Below are 24603 nucleotides of genomic sequence, written 5' to 3'. Positions count from 1 at the left end.
CTAGCACCAGGAAGGCAACACACCATCCTTAAATCCCGTCTGCTGCCACAAAACTCCCGGTCAGTTCCTCTCACGATGGAGTCCCCTATTACCACGCCTCTGTGCGATGTCCGACTCTTCCGCTCTGCCTCTGCGGCAACTTTTGATTGACAAACTTGGCCGCCTTGCGAACTGGCAGTGTCATCAGTCTCTGCTTCCAAAAGCTTCAACTTGTTCCTGACAGGTACTTCTCCCGGGGTCTCTTGCACCTGTCTCCTCTCTGCCTGCCTCATCATTTGCTCTCTTCTGCTCTCTTCTGACATGATTGGTGTAATAACATCGCTGAAGGTCTTGTCCAGAAAGATCTCGTTTTCTCGGATGAGCCTAAGGTCTTCGAATTCTTTCGTCAGCGCTGCAATATGCTCGGTCAATTGCTGAATGTGCACACACTTTCCACACATATACGAGCCAGACACACCAGAGTCGTTGACCTCCCACATCAAGCACATAGTGCACTGAACCTTCAAACTTCTATTATTGCTGAAGCTGCATGCATCCAATCAAATGAAGACAATTCCACCACATTCCTGAGTGGCGCTGTTTGGATAATCTTCAGACTATTTTTTGGCAATGTCTTGTAGCTACAGTATTTAAATGGATGGTGAAGTTCAGTTTCTGGTCAGTGGTAATCCAGAGGATGTTGATGGTGGAATGGTAATACCAATAAATGTTAAGACGATGGTTAAATCCCCTCTTGTTGGAGACAGTCACTGCCTTGTACTGTGTGGTCCATTAACATTTGGGAGATAAGTGAGGACTACAGAAGCTGGAGGGTCAGAGTTAGTAAAGTGTGGTGCAGAAAAAGCTCTGCAGGTCACGCAGCATCCGAGGAGCAAGAGAGTCGACGTTTCGGACAGGACCCTTCAAGACTGGGGAAGGGGTTGGAGAGATAAATAGGGGGGAAGGGGAAAGGTAGACGATGGGTGAAGGTCAGAGGTGATAGTGATAGATCGGTGGGAAGTGTTGAGCAAATAGGTGGGAAGAAAGATGGACAGGTAGGTCAGTTCAAGAGGGCAGATCTGAGGAGGAAGTTTGGATCTGGGATAGGTTCGTGGGAGGGGAGATTTAGAAACTGGTGAAATCAGTGCTCATGCCATGCAGTTGTAGGCTCCTGAGGTGAAAGATGGGTGTTCCTCCTCCAGTTAGCAGGTGGCCTTGTGTAGGCAGTGGAGGAGCCCAGAATGGATATGTCTTTATGGGTGTGGGAGGGGGTGTTGAAGTGGATGGCCACAGGAAGGGTGGGGTTGGTTAGTGTGTATGGACCAGAAATGTTCCCTGAACCATTCTGCGAGTTTGCGCTCAGTCTCTCCAATCTAGAGCACTGGATGCAATAAATGAGGTTGCAGGATGTACAAGTAAATCTCTCCTGGATTTGAAATTAACCTTTAGGGCCTTGGATGGAGGGGAAGGTGTGGGCGCACGTTTTGCATCTCTTACCTGTGGCAAGGGAAGGTGTCAAGAGTGGAAAGAAGGTTAGTGGGGAATGTGGACATAATGAGGAAGTTCCCCTATTTGTCTCTAACCCTTTCCCTCTTCCCAGTCCTGAAAAAGGGTCCTGCTCAAAACGGCAATTGTCTTGCCCATTAACATTTGTCCAAGCCTGGATGGTGTATAGATTTTGTTTAACATGAGATTATGAACTACTTCATTATCTAAGGAGTTACGAATGGTATTGAACATTATTCAATCATCAGTGAAGATCTCCATTTCTGACCTTATAATGTTGAGAAGATCATTGACAAAGCAGCTGAAGATAATTAGGATTTGGACACCCTGAGGTGTTGCTTTAATGGTGTCCCTGCTTCTGAGCCACGAGGCCTAGGTTCAAGTCCCATCTGCTCCAGAGGTACGTTATAATCAGCTTGATTAGAAAATTTGGGACATGGAGTACATTCTGTACTTTTGTTACTCTCAGTGCTTCTTCCAAGTGGTGCTCAAAGTGAAGAAACATTGATTCCATCAGTCAAGGGTGAGCATAATGTTGATAATAGGTAGCTGCTTCCTAGCTCATGTTTTATCTGATGCCATGAGTTTCCATAAGACAGTGTTGAGAATTTCTGATGCGACTCCTAACTGTATCCACTGTTCTCCACCTCTGGTAAATCGATGCTGCCAGTGGTATACCCAGGGATGGTGATGGAGGAATCTAGGATATTGGCTGTAAGGCATGATTCAATGAACATGTCTATATTAGGCTATTGCTTGACCAGTTTATGGGACAGCATTCCCAAATTTAGTCCAAGTTCCCTGATACTCATGAGGAGAACTTTTCAGGTTTGATTTGGTGAGTGTAACTTTGTAACTTCTAATTCCTAAATTGATGCTGGGTGATCTGCCTAGTTTTTTATTCTTGGACTTTAGTGCAGAAATTTGGTAGAATTGAGTGATTTGCTAGGTCATTTCAGAGGTCTGAGATTAGAGTGGTGCTGGAAAAACACAGCAGATCAGGCAGGAATGAAACGTTGATTTTCCTGCTCCTCAGATGCTGCTGTCTCCACCCATTTCAGAAGTCTATTAGGAGTCAACCAATTGCTTTGTGTCTGGAGTCAAATGTAGGCAGAAAGAAGGCAGATTTCCTTTTCTGAAGGACTTTGGGATGTTAGAATATTTGGGAATGGTTTGAGCCAGAGTTGTTTTGAGAAAATAAAGTTTAGTGGTAAATAAAGGGTTTCTGCAACAGGTAAGTTGGGGTGGGGGAGGAGTCAGGTGATGTTGCAGAGGTGGAAGCAGGCATAGATATGTCATCATAAGTTCATCTTGGGGTCAACGATGACACCAAACTGCTCCTACATATCATTTTTGTATTAAAGTAAAAACTTAATTTATTTTTTATTTGAATAAAGATTTTCAATTGTCCTTTATTTTTGATGCATCCTAGAACATTAGATTAATGGCATATGGTGAGACTGCACTATTTAATTTCAGCTCCTAAAGTTATGACAAAAATATCAAATTCAAGCTTTTGGAAAATATCTTATTAATAAAAACTTAATGTGTTCAAAATTCCTTTCATTGAATAATATGTAAGTTTTCCTGCAGTAATTTTTATTTACTTTATTTTGTTTTAACATTTCAAGTTACTGAAAAAAAGATTTGTGGAGGCAAACATTCTGAAAATATTTTGACTAATTTGATAAAACCCAACATAAATGGGGACTTTGTCACCTAGAATAGAAAAAGAATGTAAATACTGGAAGTACTTTAAATATCATTCATTTATTTATCTTGTGAGCATGAATTTCATGATTTACTCTAATAAGCAGCTGTCCAACTTATTAAATTTTTATCACAGGTTGATTAGAAGTTAAGATAGCAAGTGAAGTCAGTTTTACATGATGCATTTCCTTCAAAAGTCAGTTTAGTAGTCATATTTTCACTACTCAAGTAACCACATGATATCAGTCTATATCTTTAAATGGGTCTCAATGTTTTGATAAATATTTGTTAGTATGTGTTACCAGATAATGTCTTCAAGAATGTTTAATTTATTGTATTTTCCAGCTCATACACCTGACAACAGTTTCTTGGGCTTTGTGGTGGAGCAGCATTTGAATAGTAATAATATTACTCTCAGTAAAATACCAAGAACTAATAAAGCTCTGATTTATGGTAAACTGGCGGGCTATTGGAAGGTATGTACTGTCTTCTTTTATCCCTTAAACTGTTGATAATGTTATTGCCTTTTTTTTAATTCTGAAGAATATATTACTGCTTGTTCCAGGTGCTAACCTCTTTGCCCTTGTGCTTTCTTTTGAACACTAATAATTTTTTTACTATTATTTCCGAGTTCACTACTTTCACACCATTTGTGAATGAAATGGAACAGGATACTAGAGCATTATAAAATTTACTGATGATTTATGAACAAGTAATTAACATTTTTTATTTTTTTGTCTTTTTCTAAACAGCTGGTGTAACTTAGTGAAGTTACATTAATGATATTTAATTTGAATAGTTTGTTTTAGAAGCCTTTGTTAGCCAAGGTGTGGAATGTTCTATTTCTAGTTATGCTTTTTGATTTTCACAGGATAAATCATCTTTCCTGGATATTGTCAAAAATTATGCTGAGATCCATGGTACTTTTCACAATGAAAATAATGTCCTTTTACCTAATTTTATAATTAATCATGGGATCCTCAGTGGGCATGACCTTCACCTCTTGCTAAGAGGGACTAAGGTTTGTCAAATATTAACAATTTGTAGTAATTTGTTATCTGTTTTATGGATGTATTTAAAAGAAGACAAATGTACCTTTAAATTAGAAATGTTAATTCATCAAAGTCCAGTGGACTATTCTTTAGACAAAAATTATACCATGATCGTAACAGAGAAGTGACATTACCTAATCAAATGGCAAGAAACATAAACAAAATACTTAAAATATGAGTGAATCAAACTCTTTCCACACATGACAATGTTTATTATATTTAACACAAAAGAAGTTGCAAAGGACTCAAATAGTTGAAACCAGTTCTTTTATTAATGGTTCGATTCTTTATGTGTATAAAGATACAAGGCAGTGGAGCTCCTACTTGAATATGCAAATAATGTGTCCTCCAGAGGGAAGTAATGGAAACTGTTTGGAAAGTAATGAAAGTATATATTTAATTAAGTCTAGTTTTCTGAAACTGAAAGAACCCATCTAGAAGCCTTTGGATCTTCGTCTTCAATCAAACAATGCCCATCAATTGTGTATCTTTAACAACGTAATCGACAAACCACTAACTTCAAAATATCTCTTCACTACGTTACATGATACATCTTGATCAGTTGTTTTCTTTGGCATCGTATTTTCAAGACTAGTATTTCAAGAAGTGTACATATTATATAGTTCCATGACACCTCTTCTGCAGGAGGATTCAAAGAAGACTCTGTGTTGCAGTCATGATCTGCGTACAAAGTCTTGGTAAATCAGATTTTTTTTACCTGCTAGGGTGGGTCGGTGGGGGGAGAAAATGATGCTTTTAATAGCCTCACATTTTCCCAGACATGACACACTCTTATAAAGCTTAAGTAACGAACCATTTTCTTAGCCATTAAAATAAGTTTTGCCAATAATCTGTATACAAATGTTATCCTAAATTTTATCTTGCATTTAGAAAGTATGCACTATCTTCAAAAACTTGTTTGCCTCAAGACACTAAAATAGTATGAGTTAGTTCAAGGTGCAATGATATTATACCAATGTTACATCTGCAGTATTTATTTGTTTTAAACATAGTGCTTTTGTCATGTAAATGTCATTTTTACATTACAACTAAGTGCTGCCGACACTTTTTCTTGAAAATTGTTCACATTCAGTCTATCAGGACCTTGTTTTATCTCCACAATTGACAGTTTGCTGCATTGGAGAAGGGGAGCTCATTACCCTGTTAGCTCATCCTGAGTCGCAACTCAAGGTTTGGGAACCCGACGTTACTCATTGAATTCATCAAGACTTGATCTATGAATTTATAGATATTGAATAAACAAAATATTTGCTCCTTCAAGATTATACAAGTTTGAAGACTGATATCTGTTTGGTAGTATTCCCGAGACACTAAAGTGCGAATGATTGTAGAAAGTACATTTATCTCCCCCTTGAAGGGATAGCCTGATTCACATAGCCCATGGTAATAGTTGGAAAACTATGGTTATTCCTTGATGTTTGTTAATTCCTAAATGGTGATCAATGTCTCATTGCTATTAAGCTTTAATATTGAGTAGTCCATACACAGTGACCACGCAAATGTTTTTCAATGAGGCTATGAAGAAGCAGAAATGAGTTTCACCTCAATTTCAATTTCTTTCCAATCCGCCAGCACCAGCATTAAAGTATCTCTGCCTTCAAGTTGTACTCATTCCATACCCTAATGAGAACAACATTTCTACTAAAGAATTTCTATCAATAAATGTTATTGGGAAAATGTGTAAGAATTTTTCATATGATGAAAGTGATGAATGAACTTTTAATGTGTAAAATAATTGTTTTATTCTTTAGGTTTTTGTAGGGCTCGGGTTTCCCTATGAAGGCCCAGCACCCCTTGAAGCAATTGCAAATGGTTGCATATTTCTGAATCCAAAATTTAACCCTCCAAAGAGCAGGAAGAACACTAATTTCTTTCAAGGGAAACCAACATTCAGAGAGGTGTTGTATACAAAATATTCATCATTCAATATGAATTGTAGAGTTGTTGAATTATAACTTTAGTTTGCCATTTTTATAAATGTTCTACTGCACTGGGGAAATGTGTTTCATTGACCACTTTCCTAACTAGGTAATGATACACCAATTAATATAATCGCCAAAGGTATTACATTGTAACAATTTTTTTTTACGACAAGCCAGGTAGGGATTAAGGATAATGGAACCAAGAGACGGAGCTGGGAAGGGAAGAGAAACATATTAGGTTGAAGACAAGGTGGAAGAAGGGAATATTCTGGCCAGAATGAGGTATTCTGGTTCGAGGAAAATTTTGAGGCTAAATATTAGGAAGTGAAGTAACTAAATATTGGAATGGTGGTTGAGGATACAAAATGAAGGAAACGTCAAAAGCTTTTGGGGCCTTAATGTTGCTCAGTGAGGAGGAATTGTTAAACAAGGTTGTAAATGTTGAGCCTGGGGGTGGTAATATTGTTCATTGGAAGTAGGGAGATTCAGTGGAGATCTTGCTCACCTAGATCAAATGCTCTAGTCAATTAGCCATGTAATCCCAGAAGTTTGTGAATATCTGAATGGTAGACATGCATCTTGAGAGTTTAGGACTACTGGTAGATGAATGATGTGGTGCATTGAGCATACTAGTGGTATGCTAGGGAGGAATTGTCACATATAGATGCATCCACTGACAGCCCATATGACATTATTAAACATCTTTTGGCACTGCTGTCAGGACCTTGAGGCTCGAGTGTGGGAATTTTGGTATCACTTGGCATTTTGCAGGCCTGTTTACTCCTTTCACCATAACTCTCTATTTTACTGGGGGTCAGTTCGCTCAGTTTGGTGGACAGAAATTCTCCAGTGCAAAGTGATGCCAACAATTTGGGTTAAATTCCTACACTGGTTGAGGTTAGCAGGAAGTACTCTCCTTCTGAACCTGTCACCTTGCCTGAGGCATTGTGCCCCTCAGATGACTTCTCATGATTTAACCTCTCTAATAAGAGAGTAGCCTTTGGTTTACAGAACCGTGGCAGTTTAACTTTACCACTTGATATGAAAATATGTCTCTCTCTCTCTGCACCTGTCCACTCTCCAAGTGAGCTACAGGGGCTGCAATCTATAGGCACTTCATTTTGCTCAGGTGTTTGGCTCCTTTATTTGGAATTGTAGTGCTGTAAATCAGACACAAATCCTTGTGGTTCTGTGCAGGTTCCCCATATGGTTGATAACTGGGATATTTTAGGCCTTGTAAAATGTTAGGTTCCCAGCTAGCCAACAACTTAAGACATGCTGAGCTTCAGGCAGAAAGCACTTAAGTCATGAAGCAGGAGGCAAATCATGAACCTTGTGCCCAAAATGTATACAAAACAATTTTTAGACGTTAATTTTGATTGAACATTTGGCCTGATGATCCAGTGATTTCTTCTTTTTTCTTCTGTTGTCAAATCACTTATATACGGGGATTGTCTTGAGAATTATGTGATTGGATGAAAAGACTTTCCTTTTTTTCAAGGATTTTCCATTTACTTTTCCTGAAAATCATTTTGCTGCAATTTCAAATGTCTTTACAAATTGGTTTTAGTGCCCTACTCTTTTCTAAAGTTGGTCATTCTGAAAATCAGTTAGATAATTATGTTAATGCAGCAGGTATCCGGAATTAAAACTCAATCTTCATTTCTATTAACAGCTCTCATCTCAGCATCCATATGCCGAGGTTTATATTGGGAAGCCCCATGTTTGGACAGTTAACATTGACAATCCCAGTGAACTAAAAGAAGCAATGCGTCAAATAATGGAACAGAAGGTAAGAGGAAAAACACACTAAGTACACACTTGTTGAACATTTATACGTTATTGTACTGTGAGTAATAAGGAGTATTGTTTTGGACCTAAGGAGAACACAGATTAGTAATAAATACAGAAGTGTAAAATAATGCAGTTTGGTAGGGAGAGGCCAGTAAACTAAATGGTGCAGTTTTAATAAATAGAGACCTGGGAATAAAGAGCAGACGAAGCTTTGAGGGTGGTAAGACACAGTGATCTTTAGCTTTACAAAATAAAGCAAAAATAGGGAGAATGTGCTATACCTTTATCGATCACAGTTAGCATCTTGTGTCTAATTCTGGATGCCATATTTTAAAAGGAAGGCCAAGGCCTTAGAGACAATGCAGATAAGATTCACTGAAATACTGTCAGTGATGTGGGACTGATATTATCTGGAGAGTCTACAGAAGGTAAGATTGTTGTTCTTTAGAACAAAAATTATTGTGGAGACATTTAGCAAAGGTACTCAGAATTATGAAGTGTTTTGTCAATATATCTGGAGAAACTATTTCTAGTGATGTAAGGGTTGGTAAACAAAGGACACAGATTTGAGGAAACTTGGAAAAAAACCAGAGTCAAGAACAGGAATTTTTTGTACAGCACTTTGTTGTGAATGCATTGTCTCAAAATGTAGTGAAAGTAGAGTTAATAATAACTATTGAACGACAATTGGATAATAACTTGAAGAGGAAAGATCTGTGAAGCTAAGGGAATAGCTATTTCAAAAGGCTGACACAAACATGAATGGCCACTGTGCTATATCATTCTTCTATGTCACATCACTATGAAATAAGGCACATTAATCTTATACATATTTTAAAAATTAGATGTGATTTTTACAGAGTCTAGGTTGATTTCATTGTTCATTAGATAATATGTGATGGATGGAACTTAATAAGAAGTTTAATTAAATTGAATTTATTGTCACGTGTACTGAGGTAAAATGAAAAGCTTTGTCTTGTGAGCAATACGGGAAGATCACATAGTTAAGTAACATAGATAGTAAATAATAGGTAAACAAAATACAGGTACAGGTGAATGTTAAGAGTTTGTGAGTCCATTTGGTATTTTAAAAACAGTAGGGTAGAAACTGTTTCGAAACTGACTGGTGCATGTGTTCAGGCTTCTGTATCTTCTCCCCGATGGTAAAGGTTGTAGAAAAGCATTGCCACGGTGGGATGGATCTTTGAGAATGCTGGCTGCCTCTCCTTGACAGCGGGTCTGGTAGATGGATTCTATAGATGGGAAGTTGGCCTTTGTGATTGTCCAGGCCGAGTTCACCACTCTGTAACCGTCTCTGATCTTGAATGCTACAGTTGCCATACCAGGTAGTGATAGATCCAGAAGAATGCTCTCAATGGCGCACCTATAAAAGTTGGCAAGGGTATTCGCTGTCATGCCAAATTTTCTTAGTTGCCTGAGGAAGAAGAGACGTTGTTGGACCTTTGCAACCAGTTCGTCCATGTGAAGGAGTGTAAGATTATACAATTTTAGCACAAGGGGAAGGATAAAACCATATGGACTAAAAGGTCCCATTTTGATGCCACAGGAAGAGAGAGAGACTAGGGATGGGGTTGGATGGGGGTATAAAAGCAAAAGAGCTATGCTGACCTACATATCTAGAGCATTGCATTGAATTATGGTCACCACACTTCAAAGCATGTCTAAGATTCATTAAGATGGTGCAGAGAAATTTACCAAAATGGCTCCAATGCTGAGGCTACAAATTTAATTTGTAAGTTCTGAATTAATCATGGAGCAACAGAAACTGAAGAAAGATGTTATAGACTTGTTTGTGATTGTGACAGGTTTGTACAAAAGTAGACAAGGAAATGTTGTTCCCATTAATTGATCGTACAAGGTAACTTGAAGAAGAACCGGATGATGCAGACTTGAGCTACATTTGCAGGAATGATGTGAGAAAGAACCTTTTGTGCACAAGAAGATAATACTATGAGAGTGGTGAACGTAAAGCTGGTGAATAACTTAAAAAGGAAGTTGTGTCACTGACTAGATTCTCTACTGTGAACTAGCATGGACTTAATGTGCTGTATGGTCTGCTTCTGCACCATTGACTCTGTTGTTTACCACTATATTTGACTAATTTCATTTTCTCCAAAGCATCAAAATTTGAGGTGTTATTATATTCTAGTTTTTGAGAAATAAATGCAACTAATGTAGAGCAGGAATACTGGTATTGTTGTACTATAGCTCCCTCTAAAGGCAAAATTAGCTTTAACCCCATCATTTACACTGGAGCAATATTTAATTTTGTAGTATGTCATTTTTGTTGAAGAGTACTTTTGCCATTCTTGCTAGAAATAGAGCAACACTTTATTGAATATAGTGATTTCATGGCTATACCATTCTGAGTGGTTAACCTATTCTGCCTTTATTATGTTAAAAGTCACACAACACCAGGTTATAGTCCAATAGAGTCATAAAGATGTACAGCACGGAAACAGATTCTTCGGTCCAACTTGTCCATGCCAACCAGATATCCCAACCAAATGTAGTCCCACCTGCCAGCACCCGGCCCATATCCCTCCAAGCCCTTCCTATACATATACCCATCCGATGCCTGTTGAATGTTGCAATTGTACCAGCCTCCACCACTTCCTCTGGCAGCTCATTCCATACACCTACCACCCTCTGGATGAAAAGGTTGACCCTTGGGTCTCTTTTATATCTTTCCCCTGTCACCCTAAACCTATGCCCTCTAGTTCTGGACTCCCTCACCCCAGGGAAAAGACTTTGTCTATTTATCCTATCCATGCCCCTCATAATTTTATAAACCTCTATAAGGTCACCCCTCAGCCTCTGACGCTCCAGGGAAAACAGCATAGAAGCACTAGCCTTCGGAGTGTTGCTCCTACCTCAGGTAGCTGTGAAGCAGGATCGTACGACACAGAATTTATAGTGTCATGCAACTGAAATGATGTGTTGAACAATTTAGATTGCTGTTAGGTCTTTCATCTTTTAGAATAGGTTGCAGGTTTCAGTTCATTAATATATAAATCCCAGAACTACTTTTAAATCACATTCTCGAGATAACTTAAGGTTTTCTTAAAACAAAGGGTGACATCTCAGCTCAGCCAGTGCATTAAAGGTGTGAGGTTAAAGACTGTCTGTATCCCAATCATGAGTCAGACTGGTTCTGTTTCCAAAGTGGGAATTTATAAAATGTTACATGGGTTGACTGCCTGCAGATTGTATCCTTTTTGAGCAAAGTAGAATGTGTCTGCAAATTCAATTCTGCAAATGCAAATTCACCCCATAGACATTTATGTCTGTGTGCATGCATGAGAGAGGGAGTGAGAGTGTGTGCATGTGAGTGCACATGATTATTATGGTATAGTCAGCAGCACAGACCTTAAGGATTTTTCCTTAATTTTTTATAGAATGCACATAACACTGGCAAGGTCAACATCTGTTGCCCTTCCCTAATGTTTGCTTCACAAAAATATTCTTGATTCATAATTCAAATTGAACATTGAAATAGATACAATGAAATATCACGTTTGACACTTAACACCTTGCACTCTTTGGTAACTCAAACCAAATGCAAAATTGGAATATGTATTAAATAGAAGAATTATACACATTATAATGCAAGAATACACCCAAACAGGTTCTGTAGGTTAACAGCCTCTCAGTACATTATGGCAAAAAGGTGGTGGTCATTCCTCACTGTGCTTTGTTAGCGGCTGTCCCATGCTTTAACATGAGAACATAAGAACAAGGAACAGGAGTTGGCAATTTAGCGCATGAGCCTGCTCCTCCAATCAACACCATCGTGGTTGAGCTCATCCCTGTCCCAACTCCACTTTTCTGACAATTCACCTTAACTTTTCAACCCATTACTAATTAAAAATCTGTCCATCTCCTCCTTGAACATTGTCCCAACATCCACTGCACCATGGGGAAGTGAATTACCCAGATTCAATATCCTTTGAGAGAAGTAATTTCTCCTTATCTTAAAAGGACGATTTCATGTTCTAATTCACAAGAGGAAACATCCTCTCTATATCTAGTTAAAAATCATACAATACCAGGTTATAGTCCAACAGGTTTAATTGGAAGCACACTAGACACATTAATATCTTATACAGTTGCAGTAACATTTCCCTAAATGTTCAGCAAGTAAACCTGGATATTGGAAAATACCAGTCTGCAATGCTCAGTTGAAGTAGACCAAAGGGCATCTTTCACCGGTTTGGTGGTCCTCCAGATACAGTTATGTCTGTCACAGTGTTGTTGTGTCACCATAGTCTTACCAGACCATCGGGCTGCTCTCTAGTTAGAGAGAAGCAACTGCTGATGATTTTAACCAGGTGAGGGAAGAGGTTGCGAAGGAAAGTCCTTCATGCTAATCTCAAATTGGTGATGGGAATTGAACGCATGCTGTTGGCATCACACTGCTCTGTAAACCAACAATCCAGCCAACTGAGCTAAACTGATTCCCTCACAGTGTATAGGCCTGCAACCTGCCGGTAGAGCATTCTAAACGATATGTCCAGCACCGTCAGGTAATCTGATCTGATGGTGAAGGAGATAAAGGATCTAATAGTCCAGTTCCCGAAGAACACGGCCTTGCCTCAATTTGTCTTGGCTCTCAAAGCCAGTTCGAACTGGTTGCAGATGTTCATGCGTCTGCCCACTGATATTGGATCCAAGCAGAAAAGAATGATATCTTGCAAGTGCCCATCCCTAATGGCCCTTGAATAGGTTGGCTTGCTAGGGCTTTTTAGAGGGCATTTAAGAGTCAACCATAAGAGTTACATTAAGGTCAGACAAGTGAGAATGACTGATTTCCTTTCCGGAAGGCCATTGGTAAATCAGGTAGATTTTTTTAGAATAGTATTGTTTTGATGTTGTAACAATAAACTAAAAGAATGGAGAAGGGCTGAAGAAGCCCTGAAGAAGGGCTTATGCCTGAAACGTCGATTCTCCTGTTCCCTGGATGCTGCCTGACCTGCTGCGCTTTTCCAGCAACACATTTTCAGCTCTGATCCCCAGCATCTGCAGACCTCACTTTCTCCTCCAGTAAAAGAATGGAGAACACTGCAGAGCTTCTGTGCAAATCAAGAGAAGCTAGGTTAATACAACAGCTTGATTATCTTTCATTAGAAAAAAAATGTTAAGTAAACAGCAAGTGTCAAGCCAGGGAAAAATGTAAGGGGGAGGGAAACAGAAAGAGGAAGGTCTGTGTTAGGATAGAAGGTGAAGACAGAAGTGATTAAATTAGTGGTGATGGTGCAAAACAAAAGGAATTGGTGATGAGAAAGTTTTCCAAAAAACGTATTTCTAGACCAGGTGTAAATTGTTACAGTGAAACAGCAGAGGGAGAAAGAAACATGCAAAAATGTGCAAGGAGAAGAATGACCCTGCGAGTTTGGTGGAGAAGAAAGGCAGAGGTCAGACCTGTGAATCAGCCTAACAGCTTATTTGCTGATCATGAATCCCCATTCTCCAACTCCACCAAATATATGGTATAGCCATTGCAACAATCTGACAAATCTGAGCCATGTTGAAGATATATCAAGAATATTATGAGAATACCTGAAATACTAATGGTAATAGTAAAATTGGAATTCATGTAAAAGGACAGAACCTCAGTTTAACTATTATCTAAAGGATGGCACCTCGGTCAAGCACAAGTATAGCACTAGTATCTTCGTTTTAGTACTGTGAAATGTTGCTGAGATATAAATGTAATAGAGCCTAGTTTTTGCAGCTCTGTCTCAGTCTTGTCTTTCAGTCAGGCTGTAGGGTTCAAGTTCTTCTCTAAGATTTTGAGCATCAAGTCTCTGCAGATACTATGGTGCAATGTTTTGAAGGCGTGGTATTGGCTCAGATGAGACACTAAGCTGGTGTCTCCATCTGCTTTCAACAGACAATGGGAAAGATTTCTGGAGGTTTGAAGAAAGGCAGGGGATTTTCTCTGATGTTTTGGGTAATGTTTATCTATCAATTAACAGCATTAAGCAAGTTAAACAAACCTAGTTGTGATTTCATTATGATTTCTGGGAGCCCGTTTTTTGCAAATCAGCTACTTTATTACCCTACAATTGAGACAGTGCCCACATTTCAATAGATACCTAAATGATTGGAATGTGCTTTGGGATGGCCGGAGGTCTTGATGATCAATAAATACAAGTTCTTTCGTCCTTTCATTATAATGTAATCAATATTGTCTGCTTTTTCTTTTGAACAGATTGACCCATATTTGCCATATGAATTCACAAGTGAAGGAATGTTGGAAAGATTAAACGTTTTTATTGAAAAACAAGTATGTTTATTATTTAACTTGAGAATATTGTTAGAAAAATCATATTTCCAAATGGATCTCTGTGTAAAAATTCTAAATATACGGTATAAAAAGAACTTCCAAAATCTCCAATGATTTGATAGTTATATCCAGCATACAGCTGAGTCATATAAACCAGCAGGTTCTGTGTTGATCCCAACTTAGTAATGTTAGAAGATTTCTGGTGAATTGGCAATAAGAGCTTTTTTTATTAGATGTGACTTAGAGTCGTAGAGATGTACAGCACAGAAACAGACCATTTGGTCCAACTGGTCCATGCCGACCAGATATCCTAACCTAATCTAGTCCCATTTGCCAGCACTTGGCCCATATCCCTCTAGTCCTCCACCTCGGCAACATCCTTGTAAATCTTTTCTGAACACTTTCAAGTTTCACAACTTCGTTTCAACTTAACTTGAGGGAAATTAGCTCAGTCACAACTTGAACTATGTGCTCATCCTATATTCAGGATCCATGTTGTGCTCTTATTGCAGATACCTACGTGATAGTTGTGACCCAGTGTAACAATGAACTGTATGTCATGACTTTTGAACATGCCCTTATGATTCACCGATGTTTCTGATGGCTGACTTGTAAATACTTTAGTGAAACAGGGTGAGATATCAATTGGTTAGGTACGTTATTTTATTTTACCAGTAGCAAATCAATTTACAGAGTAGTAGATGCAATTATGTTTCTTCTAGATTCAATTATCTATATAAACCTCAAAATAAGCTGGAAAACTTACACAAGCATACCAGAGTCCTTGCTGTAGGCTTCCTTAGTTAACCTTTGTAGCTAATCGTCTGATTTTGATTAGCTCTGGACTTGAAAATGGAGTTCTCTATTGCTGAACCAGACTTTACCTCCACTCTTAGTTAGTTGCCTGACTGGCCCTTATATTTTTTTTCTATGTTTGCACTATACAGAACGCTTGTTTTGTGATTCATCAATAGGATTTGTCAGTATCAATCAAATCAATGTCCCTTGATTTCCTAAAGGTATATTCTTAATGAACACCACATTTTAGCTTCACACGAAGAGAAATAAGGCTACCACTATAGATGTAAACATTCCTGGAAATTCTAAATGATTGTTGTTATCAGAATTCTGAACTCTGCTTCCATTTATCCTTGTAGGGTGTATTGAGCAGTTGAGTCAGTCTCCTTTTTGTTGGAGATAATGTTGGGCAACTTGTCTCATGGAAAAGCTCATCACACAATGTAATGATCAACACAAGCTGCAATGGCACTTTACAGTTCTCTGTTTTTAATCAAGCAACCAGATACAGTCCCCTGAAACTGCATCCAGAAATCTGCCCCTAAAATACCTTCATAGTTTGTTATGCTTCTGTTTTCCATACATGTCTGCTATGTGTTTTTGAGCTCTATTTCTCTATCAATAGAGATGGGATTCTTCCTTGGTTTCTGAAATTTCTGCCTCCATGTTTCAAGCACTAAATCATGAGTGCCTTTTTTTATGTTATGTTGACTGCCCTAATCATTTCTGCCTCACATTTTTAATTAAATTATGGAATGTGGAGGTTGCTTATCATCCATTATACTGATAGTGCAAATATGTTTTGCACCACTCAAGTGCCAGACAATTCTGGCTCTTCCATAAAGACAGTCTAACATTCCATGGTATTACTGTCGTTTGCATCCTTTATCATCAAACAACTCTCATCACCAAGCATTGATTGCAACAACCAGAAATGTAAACACAGCAGCCACAAATACTGAGCTACCAGAGGCTGGTATTTTACAGTAAATGACTCCCAAAACCCTTTGCAATATTCTTAATGCATCTGGAGAATATGATGGTGGGTCATCTTCCTGAACTGTCACAGCATTTGGTCCAAGTATACCCAGAATACTGTTGGGTCAGGATGTCCTGGTTTTTGACCCAGCAACAGAAGAGGAGTATTATCTTTCCATGTATGGGCTATAGGTCAAGGAGGAGACAACTGTATTCCAAAAGCTTGCTGCCTGTGTTGTAGACAGTTGAAGTCACATGTCCAAGGGTGTTGTCAAAGAAGCCTTAGTGAGTCATGGCAATGCATCTTTTAGATGGTACACACTGCAACAATCGTGTCTGTGACTTGGATGGAGTGAATGTTTATGGTGTTGGATAGGGTGCTAATAAAACAGGTTTCTTTGGCCTGTTATGATTTTGAGCATATTTGGTGTTGATGGAGTTGTAATTGTCCAGATAAATTAAGAATACTCAAAGGTTTTGGGGCTTTATTTACTGTAGAATATCCAGCCTCTGGTAGCTTGGTATTTATGTGATTGTTGTGTTCACATTTCTATCATGACCAGTGCTTGATAATGCAAGTTGTTTGATGTTAAGAGGTAGAATGAAAGCAGTGCCATTGAATGCTGAGGGGAAATGGTTAGACGTTCTCTCATTCGAAGTGCAAGTTGTCTGACACTTGAGTGGTGCAAATATACTTGCTGTTTATCAGACCAGCCTAAATGTTGTCCAGATCTTGCTCCATCTTTCCAGACATTCATACATCTGTGTTATACTCCTATTTCTCCTTACTAGCATATAGTAAAAGAATTGATCTGGAGGTTATGACATTAGAGGCTCTGCATGTTAATTTCTTCCCTCCTCCTAAAATCATCCCTCTTTTTACCTCTGCTGTTGATACAAACATGGCTCTTTACCTTTGGTGGTTCATCCCATGGTCTATCATCCCCCTTCTGAATATTCTGAAGTCACTTGGTGGCATGTTGTCCCCTGGTACTAGAGAAGCAACATACCATGGTGGAATCACATCTGCAGTAACAGAAACTACTATCTATTCTGCAAACTTTCAAATTCCTCTATCAGTAATGCTTTTCTGATCACCCTTATCCAATACTCCTGTCTGTCATGTACTACACTGGTGCTCAACAACTTGTCTTAACTCTAATGCCTAGAGAAAACATCACACTCAACTGCAGAAGATCAGTTACACTCAAGCTCCTTACTTTGAACTCTCCGGTGGATTGCTGTCAGGGACTTGCTACCTATAATTATCTTGATCTATTTCTGTACTCTTAGTCCACATTATCCAATCTCCAAGTTCACTGATTCTCGGAACCTGATCGCTGAAAGGTGGATTGATTAGATTAGATTCTCTACAGTGTGGAAACAGGCCCTTCGGCCCAACAAGCCCACACTACCCTCCGAAGAGAAACCCACCTAAACCCATTCCTCTACTCTATATTTATCCCTAACGCACCTAACACTGTGGGCAGTTTAGCATGGCCAATTCACCTGACCTGTACACCTTTGGATTGTGGGAGGAAACCGGAGCACCCGGAGGAAACCCATGGAGAATGTGCAAACTCCACACAGACAGGCAGGAATGCTTCTCATGCTGTTTCCCCTAAGACTTGTGTTCCCTGCTCTCACTGACTTCCTTCAATTATTTTATCCTGTTGCCTGCTCCACTTTTTCAGGGTTGCATGCTCTACTCTCTTTATCAGGTAAATTAGTATCTCAGGTAGCTATTACCAGCTGTTAAAATTTTCAAGTTTACTTTGTAGTGGTTGGACAAGTGTACGTGAAGGCATTTGCAAAAGGCATCGTATTCAATTAAAATCATAAAGTGGTTCAATTGTTAGAACGTTCTCCCAAAGTCCCCTCCCAGATGCAAATTTAGGTTTAGGACAATTTTGCACTACATTTATTGTTCATACCACCACTAGGTGACATAGCACTTGTGCAGGTTCAGGTTTGCAGTGAGTGCCTTGTCACTTCAAAGAGAGGACACTGCAGCTTCCAAGAATCTCATCTGTGTTTTCCATTTAAAGTTTTTTTTCAAGGTTTGCGGCCTACAAAAAATGTTTAACCTAGCTGCTCCCTCTGCCTGCCTAAAAACCCACTAATAGTAATTCTGACAAACAAACATCAATCTGGCAACAAACAGTCATATGATGGCCAGGCAGTGAAGTGCTGGCATGCCTCCCTGCCAAGGAGGAGAAACACCTCTTATCCCCACCTGTTTGATCCTTTACTGCAGTCTTTTCACCAAACCTTCCCCCTGAAGATCCTGACGCCACTGCACAGAATGTGACAATGTCAGCGATGGATTTCCCTGTGGCCTGTTGACCTAATGGCCTGCTTCTGCAAATGTCCGGGGGGTCATTTTGGCATTTAAAGTGGTCACTTCAGTTTAGATTTTGGGTAGTATCATCACACATCTGTATTTTAGATAGTTTAAAATGCCCACTACAGCCAAGAGACCCAAAATTGTAATATCCCACTTCATAGCTCTGATTCTGAATGTTCAGTTCAGTGCAGTTGGTGATCAAGAATACTTTGAATCTAATCTTGTAAATTTAATGGTTTAACTGCAGGATTTCTGCCGTCAAAGAGAAAAATGGCCACCACAAACTGCCCTTAGTGTTAAAATGGCCCAACCTTCCGAATCATGTGTTGAAGCCTGCCAAAGAGAGCAATTAATGTGTGAACCTGTTTTCTTCTATCAACTCAACAAAGAAGTAGAGCTTAAGAGGTAAGAGTTCTGCCCTAACCTTAATATTGTCACTGCACCTCCTGTTACAGGGAAATTCCCAAGTTCAGATCTTATTTAGAGTTTAGAAATGTTGTGAACACAGGTGTTCAAATGATTTAATTCAAAATTGTTTTCTATTGTCCAATCGCAAGTTAAATTCTTCATGAGAGAGGTAAGTACAGTAAATGACAGATAAGCTTGTAAAACCATACACTGACAAAAGGCAGGATTTAGCTAACTGGGAAATTCTTTTTGTTGTGTGCCCGTTTTCACAAAATGACTACTACAACAGCCATATTAAGGATACCATAATGCAATAATTCTATGTGCTATAGAGGCCAACCCCAACCCCCCCCCCCCCCCCCCCCCCCAAACATATGGCAACAACTAATGTCTGCAGTCAAAACCTCAGTTGCAAAATTAAGTAACGTTAGATTATGTCTTGTTTTTATTTCAAATGCTTTGGAGATATTGGAGATCGTACTCCATAATAAACTAATTTCTAGCTTGACCCATTTGAATATTGCTTTTAAACAATCAAAAGATCTTCCAGTTGTATAGATCCTCAGTTCTTGAACAGATTAGTTAAGCTTAAGAGGAAATGACCACAAAGTCACCTCTGCGAAGCAATATAGTGATATAACTTAACATAGCAGTGAAATAGGTGACTGCCACTGATGCAGGTAAATTGCCTTTGGTGGCATGCAGCCTGTAGTTGATTACACAGGTATTTATCAATACTCCTCCTCCAACTATGAATTAGGCAGCTTCACAAATGGCATCAAAAATGTTATGTAAGCACCAAACGCACTGAACTCCTACTTGCCAGAATGTATTTGAAGTTCCTGTAGGTAGGCTTGCAAGACTTTGCTTCATTTCATAGTGAGAGTTTACCAATAGCAAGAGAGAGGAAATAATGTACAGCAGGATTTCTCAAAAGCTGTACTCAGATATGTTTACTCTGAAATGTCAGTTCAGAGAACAGAACACTCATCTCTCCTTGTCTGTGTGACCATAATCTTTCAACTTGGAGGCAGAAATATTAATGTTGGACTCAAGTGCATTCATTGTCTATTCTCTCTATTGAAGCAAAACTTTGTTCTTTATAAGTGACTGGATTTACAAATTTTATTCTAATTTATGATCTCATCCAGCTATCAATGGAGTTGAATTTTAAACAAAAATAAAGATAAAATACCATAACATGATCACATTAGCTATTTTTAAAGGAAGAATCAACCACTGTATTTAGAATGAAAGAAGAAAATAAACAATCAATTAAAGTAACTGTACGAGATATGGGCGTATGGCTAATATTTGATCATATTTGGAAGAGTGAGTAATTGATGCCACAGATTTAAATGCATCACAACAAAGAATCGTGTCACCATCCAAAAGGAGAGAATCAGTCTGTAAGTGATGAAAAATGGTATCCCTAGCATAGAATATTGGATAAGTTTTTTTTGAAAAAAAATTTGAGAAAAGAGTTTTAAAGTTACAAGAACAATTTAAAATGTCCTTTTTAGTGGTAAGACCTTCCAGCTATATTGGCAAATCATTTTCATTATAACCACTGCAAACCAACATTGTTGTGAATATTCAACGTGATATGAAATAACGCATATTTTGAGGCATTTGAATGACCAATTGTGAGTGCTTCCAGTCAATTACTTGAATGAAACACATTCTGTTTGACTAATTTATTAAGAGATCTTTAAAGAAGTAACAAGCAATTTGGATCATGAGAATTTGTGAACATATTGTATTTGGAATTTCAGCAGCATTTGATAATGTCATGTCAAAGGTTGCTATACAAGAGTTTATGGTGTAGGGGGTAACAGAGGTTTGATTGGTAAACATTGCTAAAGTTGATATTGCAAAGGAAATAGAATTTAAAAGTAGGGAAGTGTCCAATTATGTAGGACATTGGTGAGGCTATATTTAGAGTACTGTGTACAGTTTGGCTTCCTTATTTAAGAAAGCACATAATTGCATTGGAAGCAGTTCAGGGAAAGTCCAGTTAACTGACATCTGGGATGAAGATTTATCTTGAGCAAAAGTTGACAAGTTGCACCAATATCATTGGATTTGAGAAGAACTTACCTTAATGAACATAAGATCCTGAGGGGACTGATCAAGGTGAATGCTGAAAGGACTTTTCCCCTTGTGGGGGCAACTAGAACCAGGGAACATAGTTTCAACATTCGGAGGTTGGCTGGTGACAAGATGTTTTTCTTCTCCGGTAATCATGAACCTGTGGATTTCTCATCCCTAGAGAACAGCTGAGAATGTGCTGTTGAAGGCTGAGTTCAGTCGATTGTCGATTAATAATGAATTCATAAAAAGGATAGGCAGAAGAAAAGAGTTGAGGTCACAATCAGATCAGCCATAACCTTAACAAATTTCACAGCAGGCTCCTACTCCTAATTTCCATGTTATTTCATTCCACATAAAGATATAGAAAGCATATGATTCAAAATAAAACACACTCATCTTGAGGCAATGTGCAGTGATATGGTTTCATTTCACTGTTTGTTGTTGCATGATCGCAGGAAACAATAAGGTTTGTGTATTCTATGACATAACATCATTTTATGATAAATTTAATCAGATATTTTCCTGATATTCTACAGACAAGCAGAAAACAAACATAGGAACGGGAGTGGGTAATTTATCCCTTCAAGTATTTCCCAACATTCATGAGTTGATTGAGAATTAAGTGCATTTACTCCCCTTTACGTGATATAATGACCTCATTGTTAAAATTAATGTTTCAGATTTATGTGCATAATTGTCAACATGAGATTTGTGAAATTATCTACTTTGTTTTTGCAGGTATGGAATACACTGCGACTCTTCAAAAACAGAAAGTGATTTGTACCTGCCAGCATTTAACCCTGAAAACCAAATGTGCCTGTTTCAGTCAGATTACTTGCTCTTCAGCTGTGCAGGATCACATGAACATTACAATCGAATCTGTCCATGTCGAGATTATGTCAAAGGACAGGTTGCTTTCTGCCACAATTGCTTGAAAGGTGAAGCACATAACTAATTTGCATTGTTTACTGAAATGAAAGAATCTCCTACTTTTAAACCAGACATCAAGGATATATCTGTTAGTGTTGCTGCAAGAATCGTGTGATGATACCAATAGAGAACAGGTGGACCAGAATCCATTTTCCTCAAGTCCTTATATCAATCATATGTAATTGTAGATAACTTAGAAACTACCAAAACGTCGTCTGTCTTCCATTTCCGTTCAGCATCATAAAAATATTATCTGTTCTTCACAGAGTCATAGAGATGTACAGCATGGAAACAGACCCTTCAGTTCAACTTGTCCATGCCAACCCATTTTCCTAAATTAAATCTGTTCCATTTGGTGGCACAGTGGTTAGCACTGCTGCCTCACAGCGCCAGAGACCCAGGTTCAATTCCTGCCTCAGGTGACTGACTGTGTGGAGTTTGCACATTCTCCCCATATCTGTGTGGGTTTCCTCTGGATGCTCCAGTTTCCTCCCACAGTCCAAAGATGTGTAGGTCAGGTGAAATTGCAGGCCATGCTAAAATTGCCCGTGGTGTTAGGTTAAGAGGTAAATGTAGGGGTATGGGTGGGTTGTGCTTCGGCGGGTCGGTGTGGACTTGTTGGGCCAAAGGGCCTGTTTCCACACTGTAAGTAATCTAATCTAATCCAATCCCTGTAAACCCTATCCATATACTCATCCAGATGCTTTTTAAATGTTGTCACTGTACCAGCCTCCACCACTTCATCTGGCAGCTCATTCCATACACGCACTACTCTCTGCGTGAAAAAGTTGCTCCTTAGGTTCTTTTTAAATCTTTCCCCTTTCACCGTAAACTTATGCCCTGTCGGTTTGGACTCCCCTACCCTGGGAAAAATACCTTGTCTATTTACTCTATTCATGCCCTTCATGATTTTATAAACTTGTATAAGGTCACCTCTTAGTCTCTGACGCTCCAGAGAAGACAGCTCCAGCTATTCAACCTCTCCCTCCAACCTCTTGCTGAAACCCTTCAACTCTGGCAACATCCTTGTAAGTCTTGTCTGAACTCTTTCAAGTTTCACAACATCCTTCCTGTAGCCATGCAGTATTCTGATAGTGGCCTGACCCCCAATGTCTTGTACAGCTGCAACAGGACCTCCCAACTCCTATACCCAATGCACTGACCAATAAAGGCAAGCATACTAAATACCTTCTTCACTATCCTATCAACTCTACTTTCAAGAAACTATGAACCTGCACTCCAAGGTCTCTTTGTTCAGCAACAGTCCCCAGGATCTTACCATTAAGTATATAAATCCTGTTCTGATTTGCTTTTCCAAAATGCAGCACTTCACGTTTTTCTAAATTAAATTCCATCTGCCACTCCTTCGTCCATTTGATCAAGATCCTGTTGTACTTTGAAGTAATCTTTGCTGTCTACTACATCTCCAATTTTGGTGTCATCTGCAAACTTACTAATCATACCTCATGTTCACCTCCAAATCATTTATATAAATGGCGAAAAGTAGTGGACCCAGCACCAGTCCTCATGGCACACCCTAGCCACAGGCCTCCAGACTGAAAAGCAACCCACCAGCACTACCCTCTGGCTTCTATCTTCAAGCTAATTCTGTCTCCAAAAGGCCAGTTCTCCCTGTATTCCATGTGATCTAACCTTGATAACCAAACTGCCATGTGGAACCATATCAAATGCCTTACTGCAGTCCACATAGATCACATCCACCACTCTGCCCTCATCAATCGTCTTTGTTACTACTTCAAAAAACTCAATCAAGTTAGTCAGATATGATTTCCCATGCACAAAGCCAAATTAACTATCCCAATTCAGTCCTTGCCTTTGCAAATACAGGATTCCTTCCAACAACTTGCCCACCACTGATGTCAGATTTTGCATCTTCTCTAGTAGGTTCATCCACATACTAAATCAGAAAACGTTCTTCTATGCACTTAAATTCCTCTCCATCCAAGCCCTATGGCAGTCCCCATTTCTGTTTGGAAAGTTAAAAGTCAGAGGCACAGACAGACATTTCTGCAGCCAAATATAATCGACCATAACCACCCTATCATTCTTACAGATAACTGAGATCTCCTTACAAATTTGTTTCTCAACTTCTCACTGACTATTTTGGGGGAGGTGGGGGTGGGAACTATAGTACCCCGATCAGGTGATTGTCCCTTTCTTATATCCCAATTTTACCCAAATAACCTCCCTAGATGTATTCCTAGGCATATCCTCCCTAAATACAGCCGTAATGTTATCCCTAATCAGATTGCCACTCTCCTTCTCTTGCCCGCCCCCCTTTCTATCCTTACTATAGCATCTATAAGCTGCCAGTCCGGTCCATCCCTCAGCCATGTCTCTGTAACTGTTATGATATCACAGTCCCATGTTCCCAACCATGACCTGAGTTCATCATCCTTACCTGTTAACCCTCTTGTAATAAAATAACTACATTTTAATTTATCAGCTCTACACCTTGTTCTCTACTTTGTACCTACCTGCCCTGACTGTTTGCTCCTTTTCTCAACTGTACCAGTTTCATATTGAAATCTTTTCTCATCAAGTTCCTGGATCCCAACCTCCCACCACCCACCCCCCCTGCTCACCGCACCCCCTGTTGTATCCTCCCAAACAGCTTTAGCAAATCTCCCCGCAAGTATATTAGTCCCCTTCCACCTCAGGTGCAATCTATCCTCCTTATACCCCAGAAGAGATTCCAATGATCCAACAATGATCCCTTCTTCCCTGTGGCAG

General features: G+C 39.1%; 1 protein-coding gene across 1 annotated transcript in view; it reads left to right on the top strand.

Annotated features, from left to right (window-relative positions):
- Nucleotides 1–22269, top strand: part of LOC122550236 (alpha-1,6-mannosylglycoprotein 6-beta-N-acetylglucosaminyltransferase A-like) — a 54684-nt gene extending 32415 nt beyond the window's left edge. Inside the window, exons 7-13 of the mRNA XM_043690994.1 lie at nt 3541–3671; nt 4067–4216; nt 6020–6166; nt 7866–7982; nt 14220–14294; nt 18665–18822; nt 21658–22269. Coding sequence (XP_043546929.1) covers nt 3541–3671; nt 4067–4216; nt 6020–6166; nt 7866–7982; nt 14220–14294; nt 18665–18822; nt 21658–21874 — 995 coding nt within the window. The 3' untranslated portion in view covers nt 21875–22269. The remainder of the gene's footprint in view (nt 1–3540; nt 3672–4066; nt 4217–6019; nt 6167–7865; nt 7983–14219; nt 14295–18664; nt 18823–21657) is intronic.
- Nucleotides 22270–24603: the final 2334 nt, after the last annotated feature.

This window comes from Chiloscyllium plagiosum, chromosome 5 (genome assembly GCF_004010195.1).
Source record: "Chiloscyllium plagiosum isolate BGI_BamShark_2017 chromosome 5, ASM401019v2, whole genome shotgun sequence".
NCBI classification, from domain to species: Eukaryota; Metazoa; Chordata; class Chondrichthyes; order Orectolobiformes; family Hemiscylliidae; genus Chiloscyllium; species Chiloscyllium plagiosum.
The sequence above is the reverse complement of the archived record's forward strand: the minus strand, read 5'-3'. Positions and strand labels throughout refer to the sequence as shown.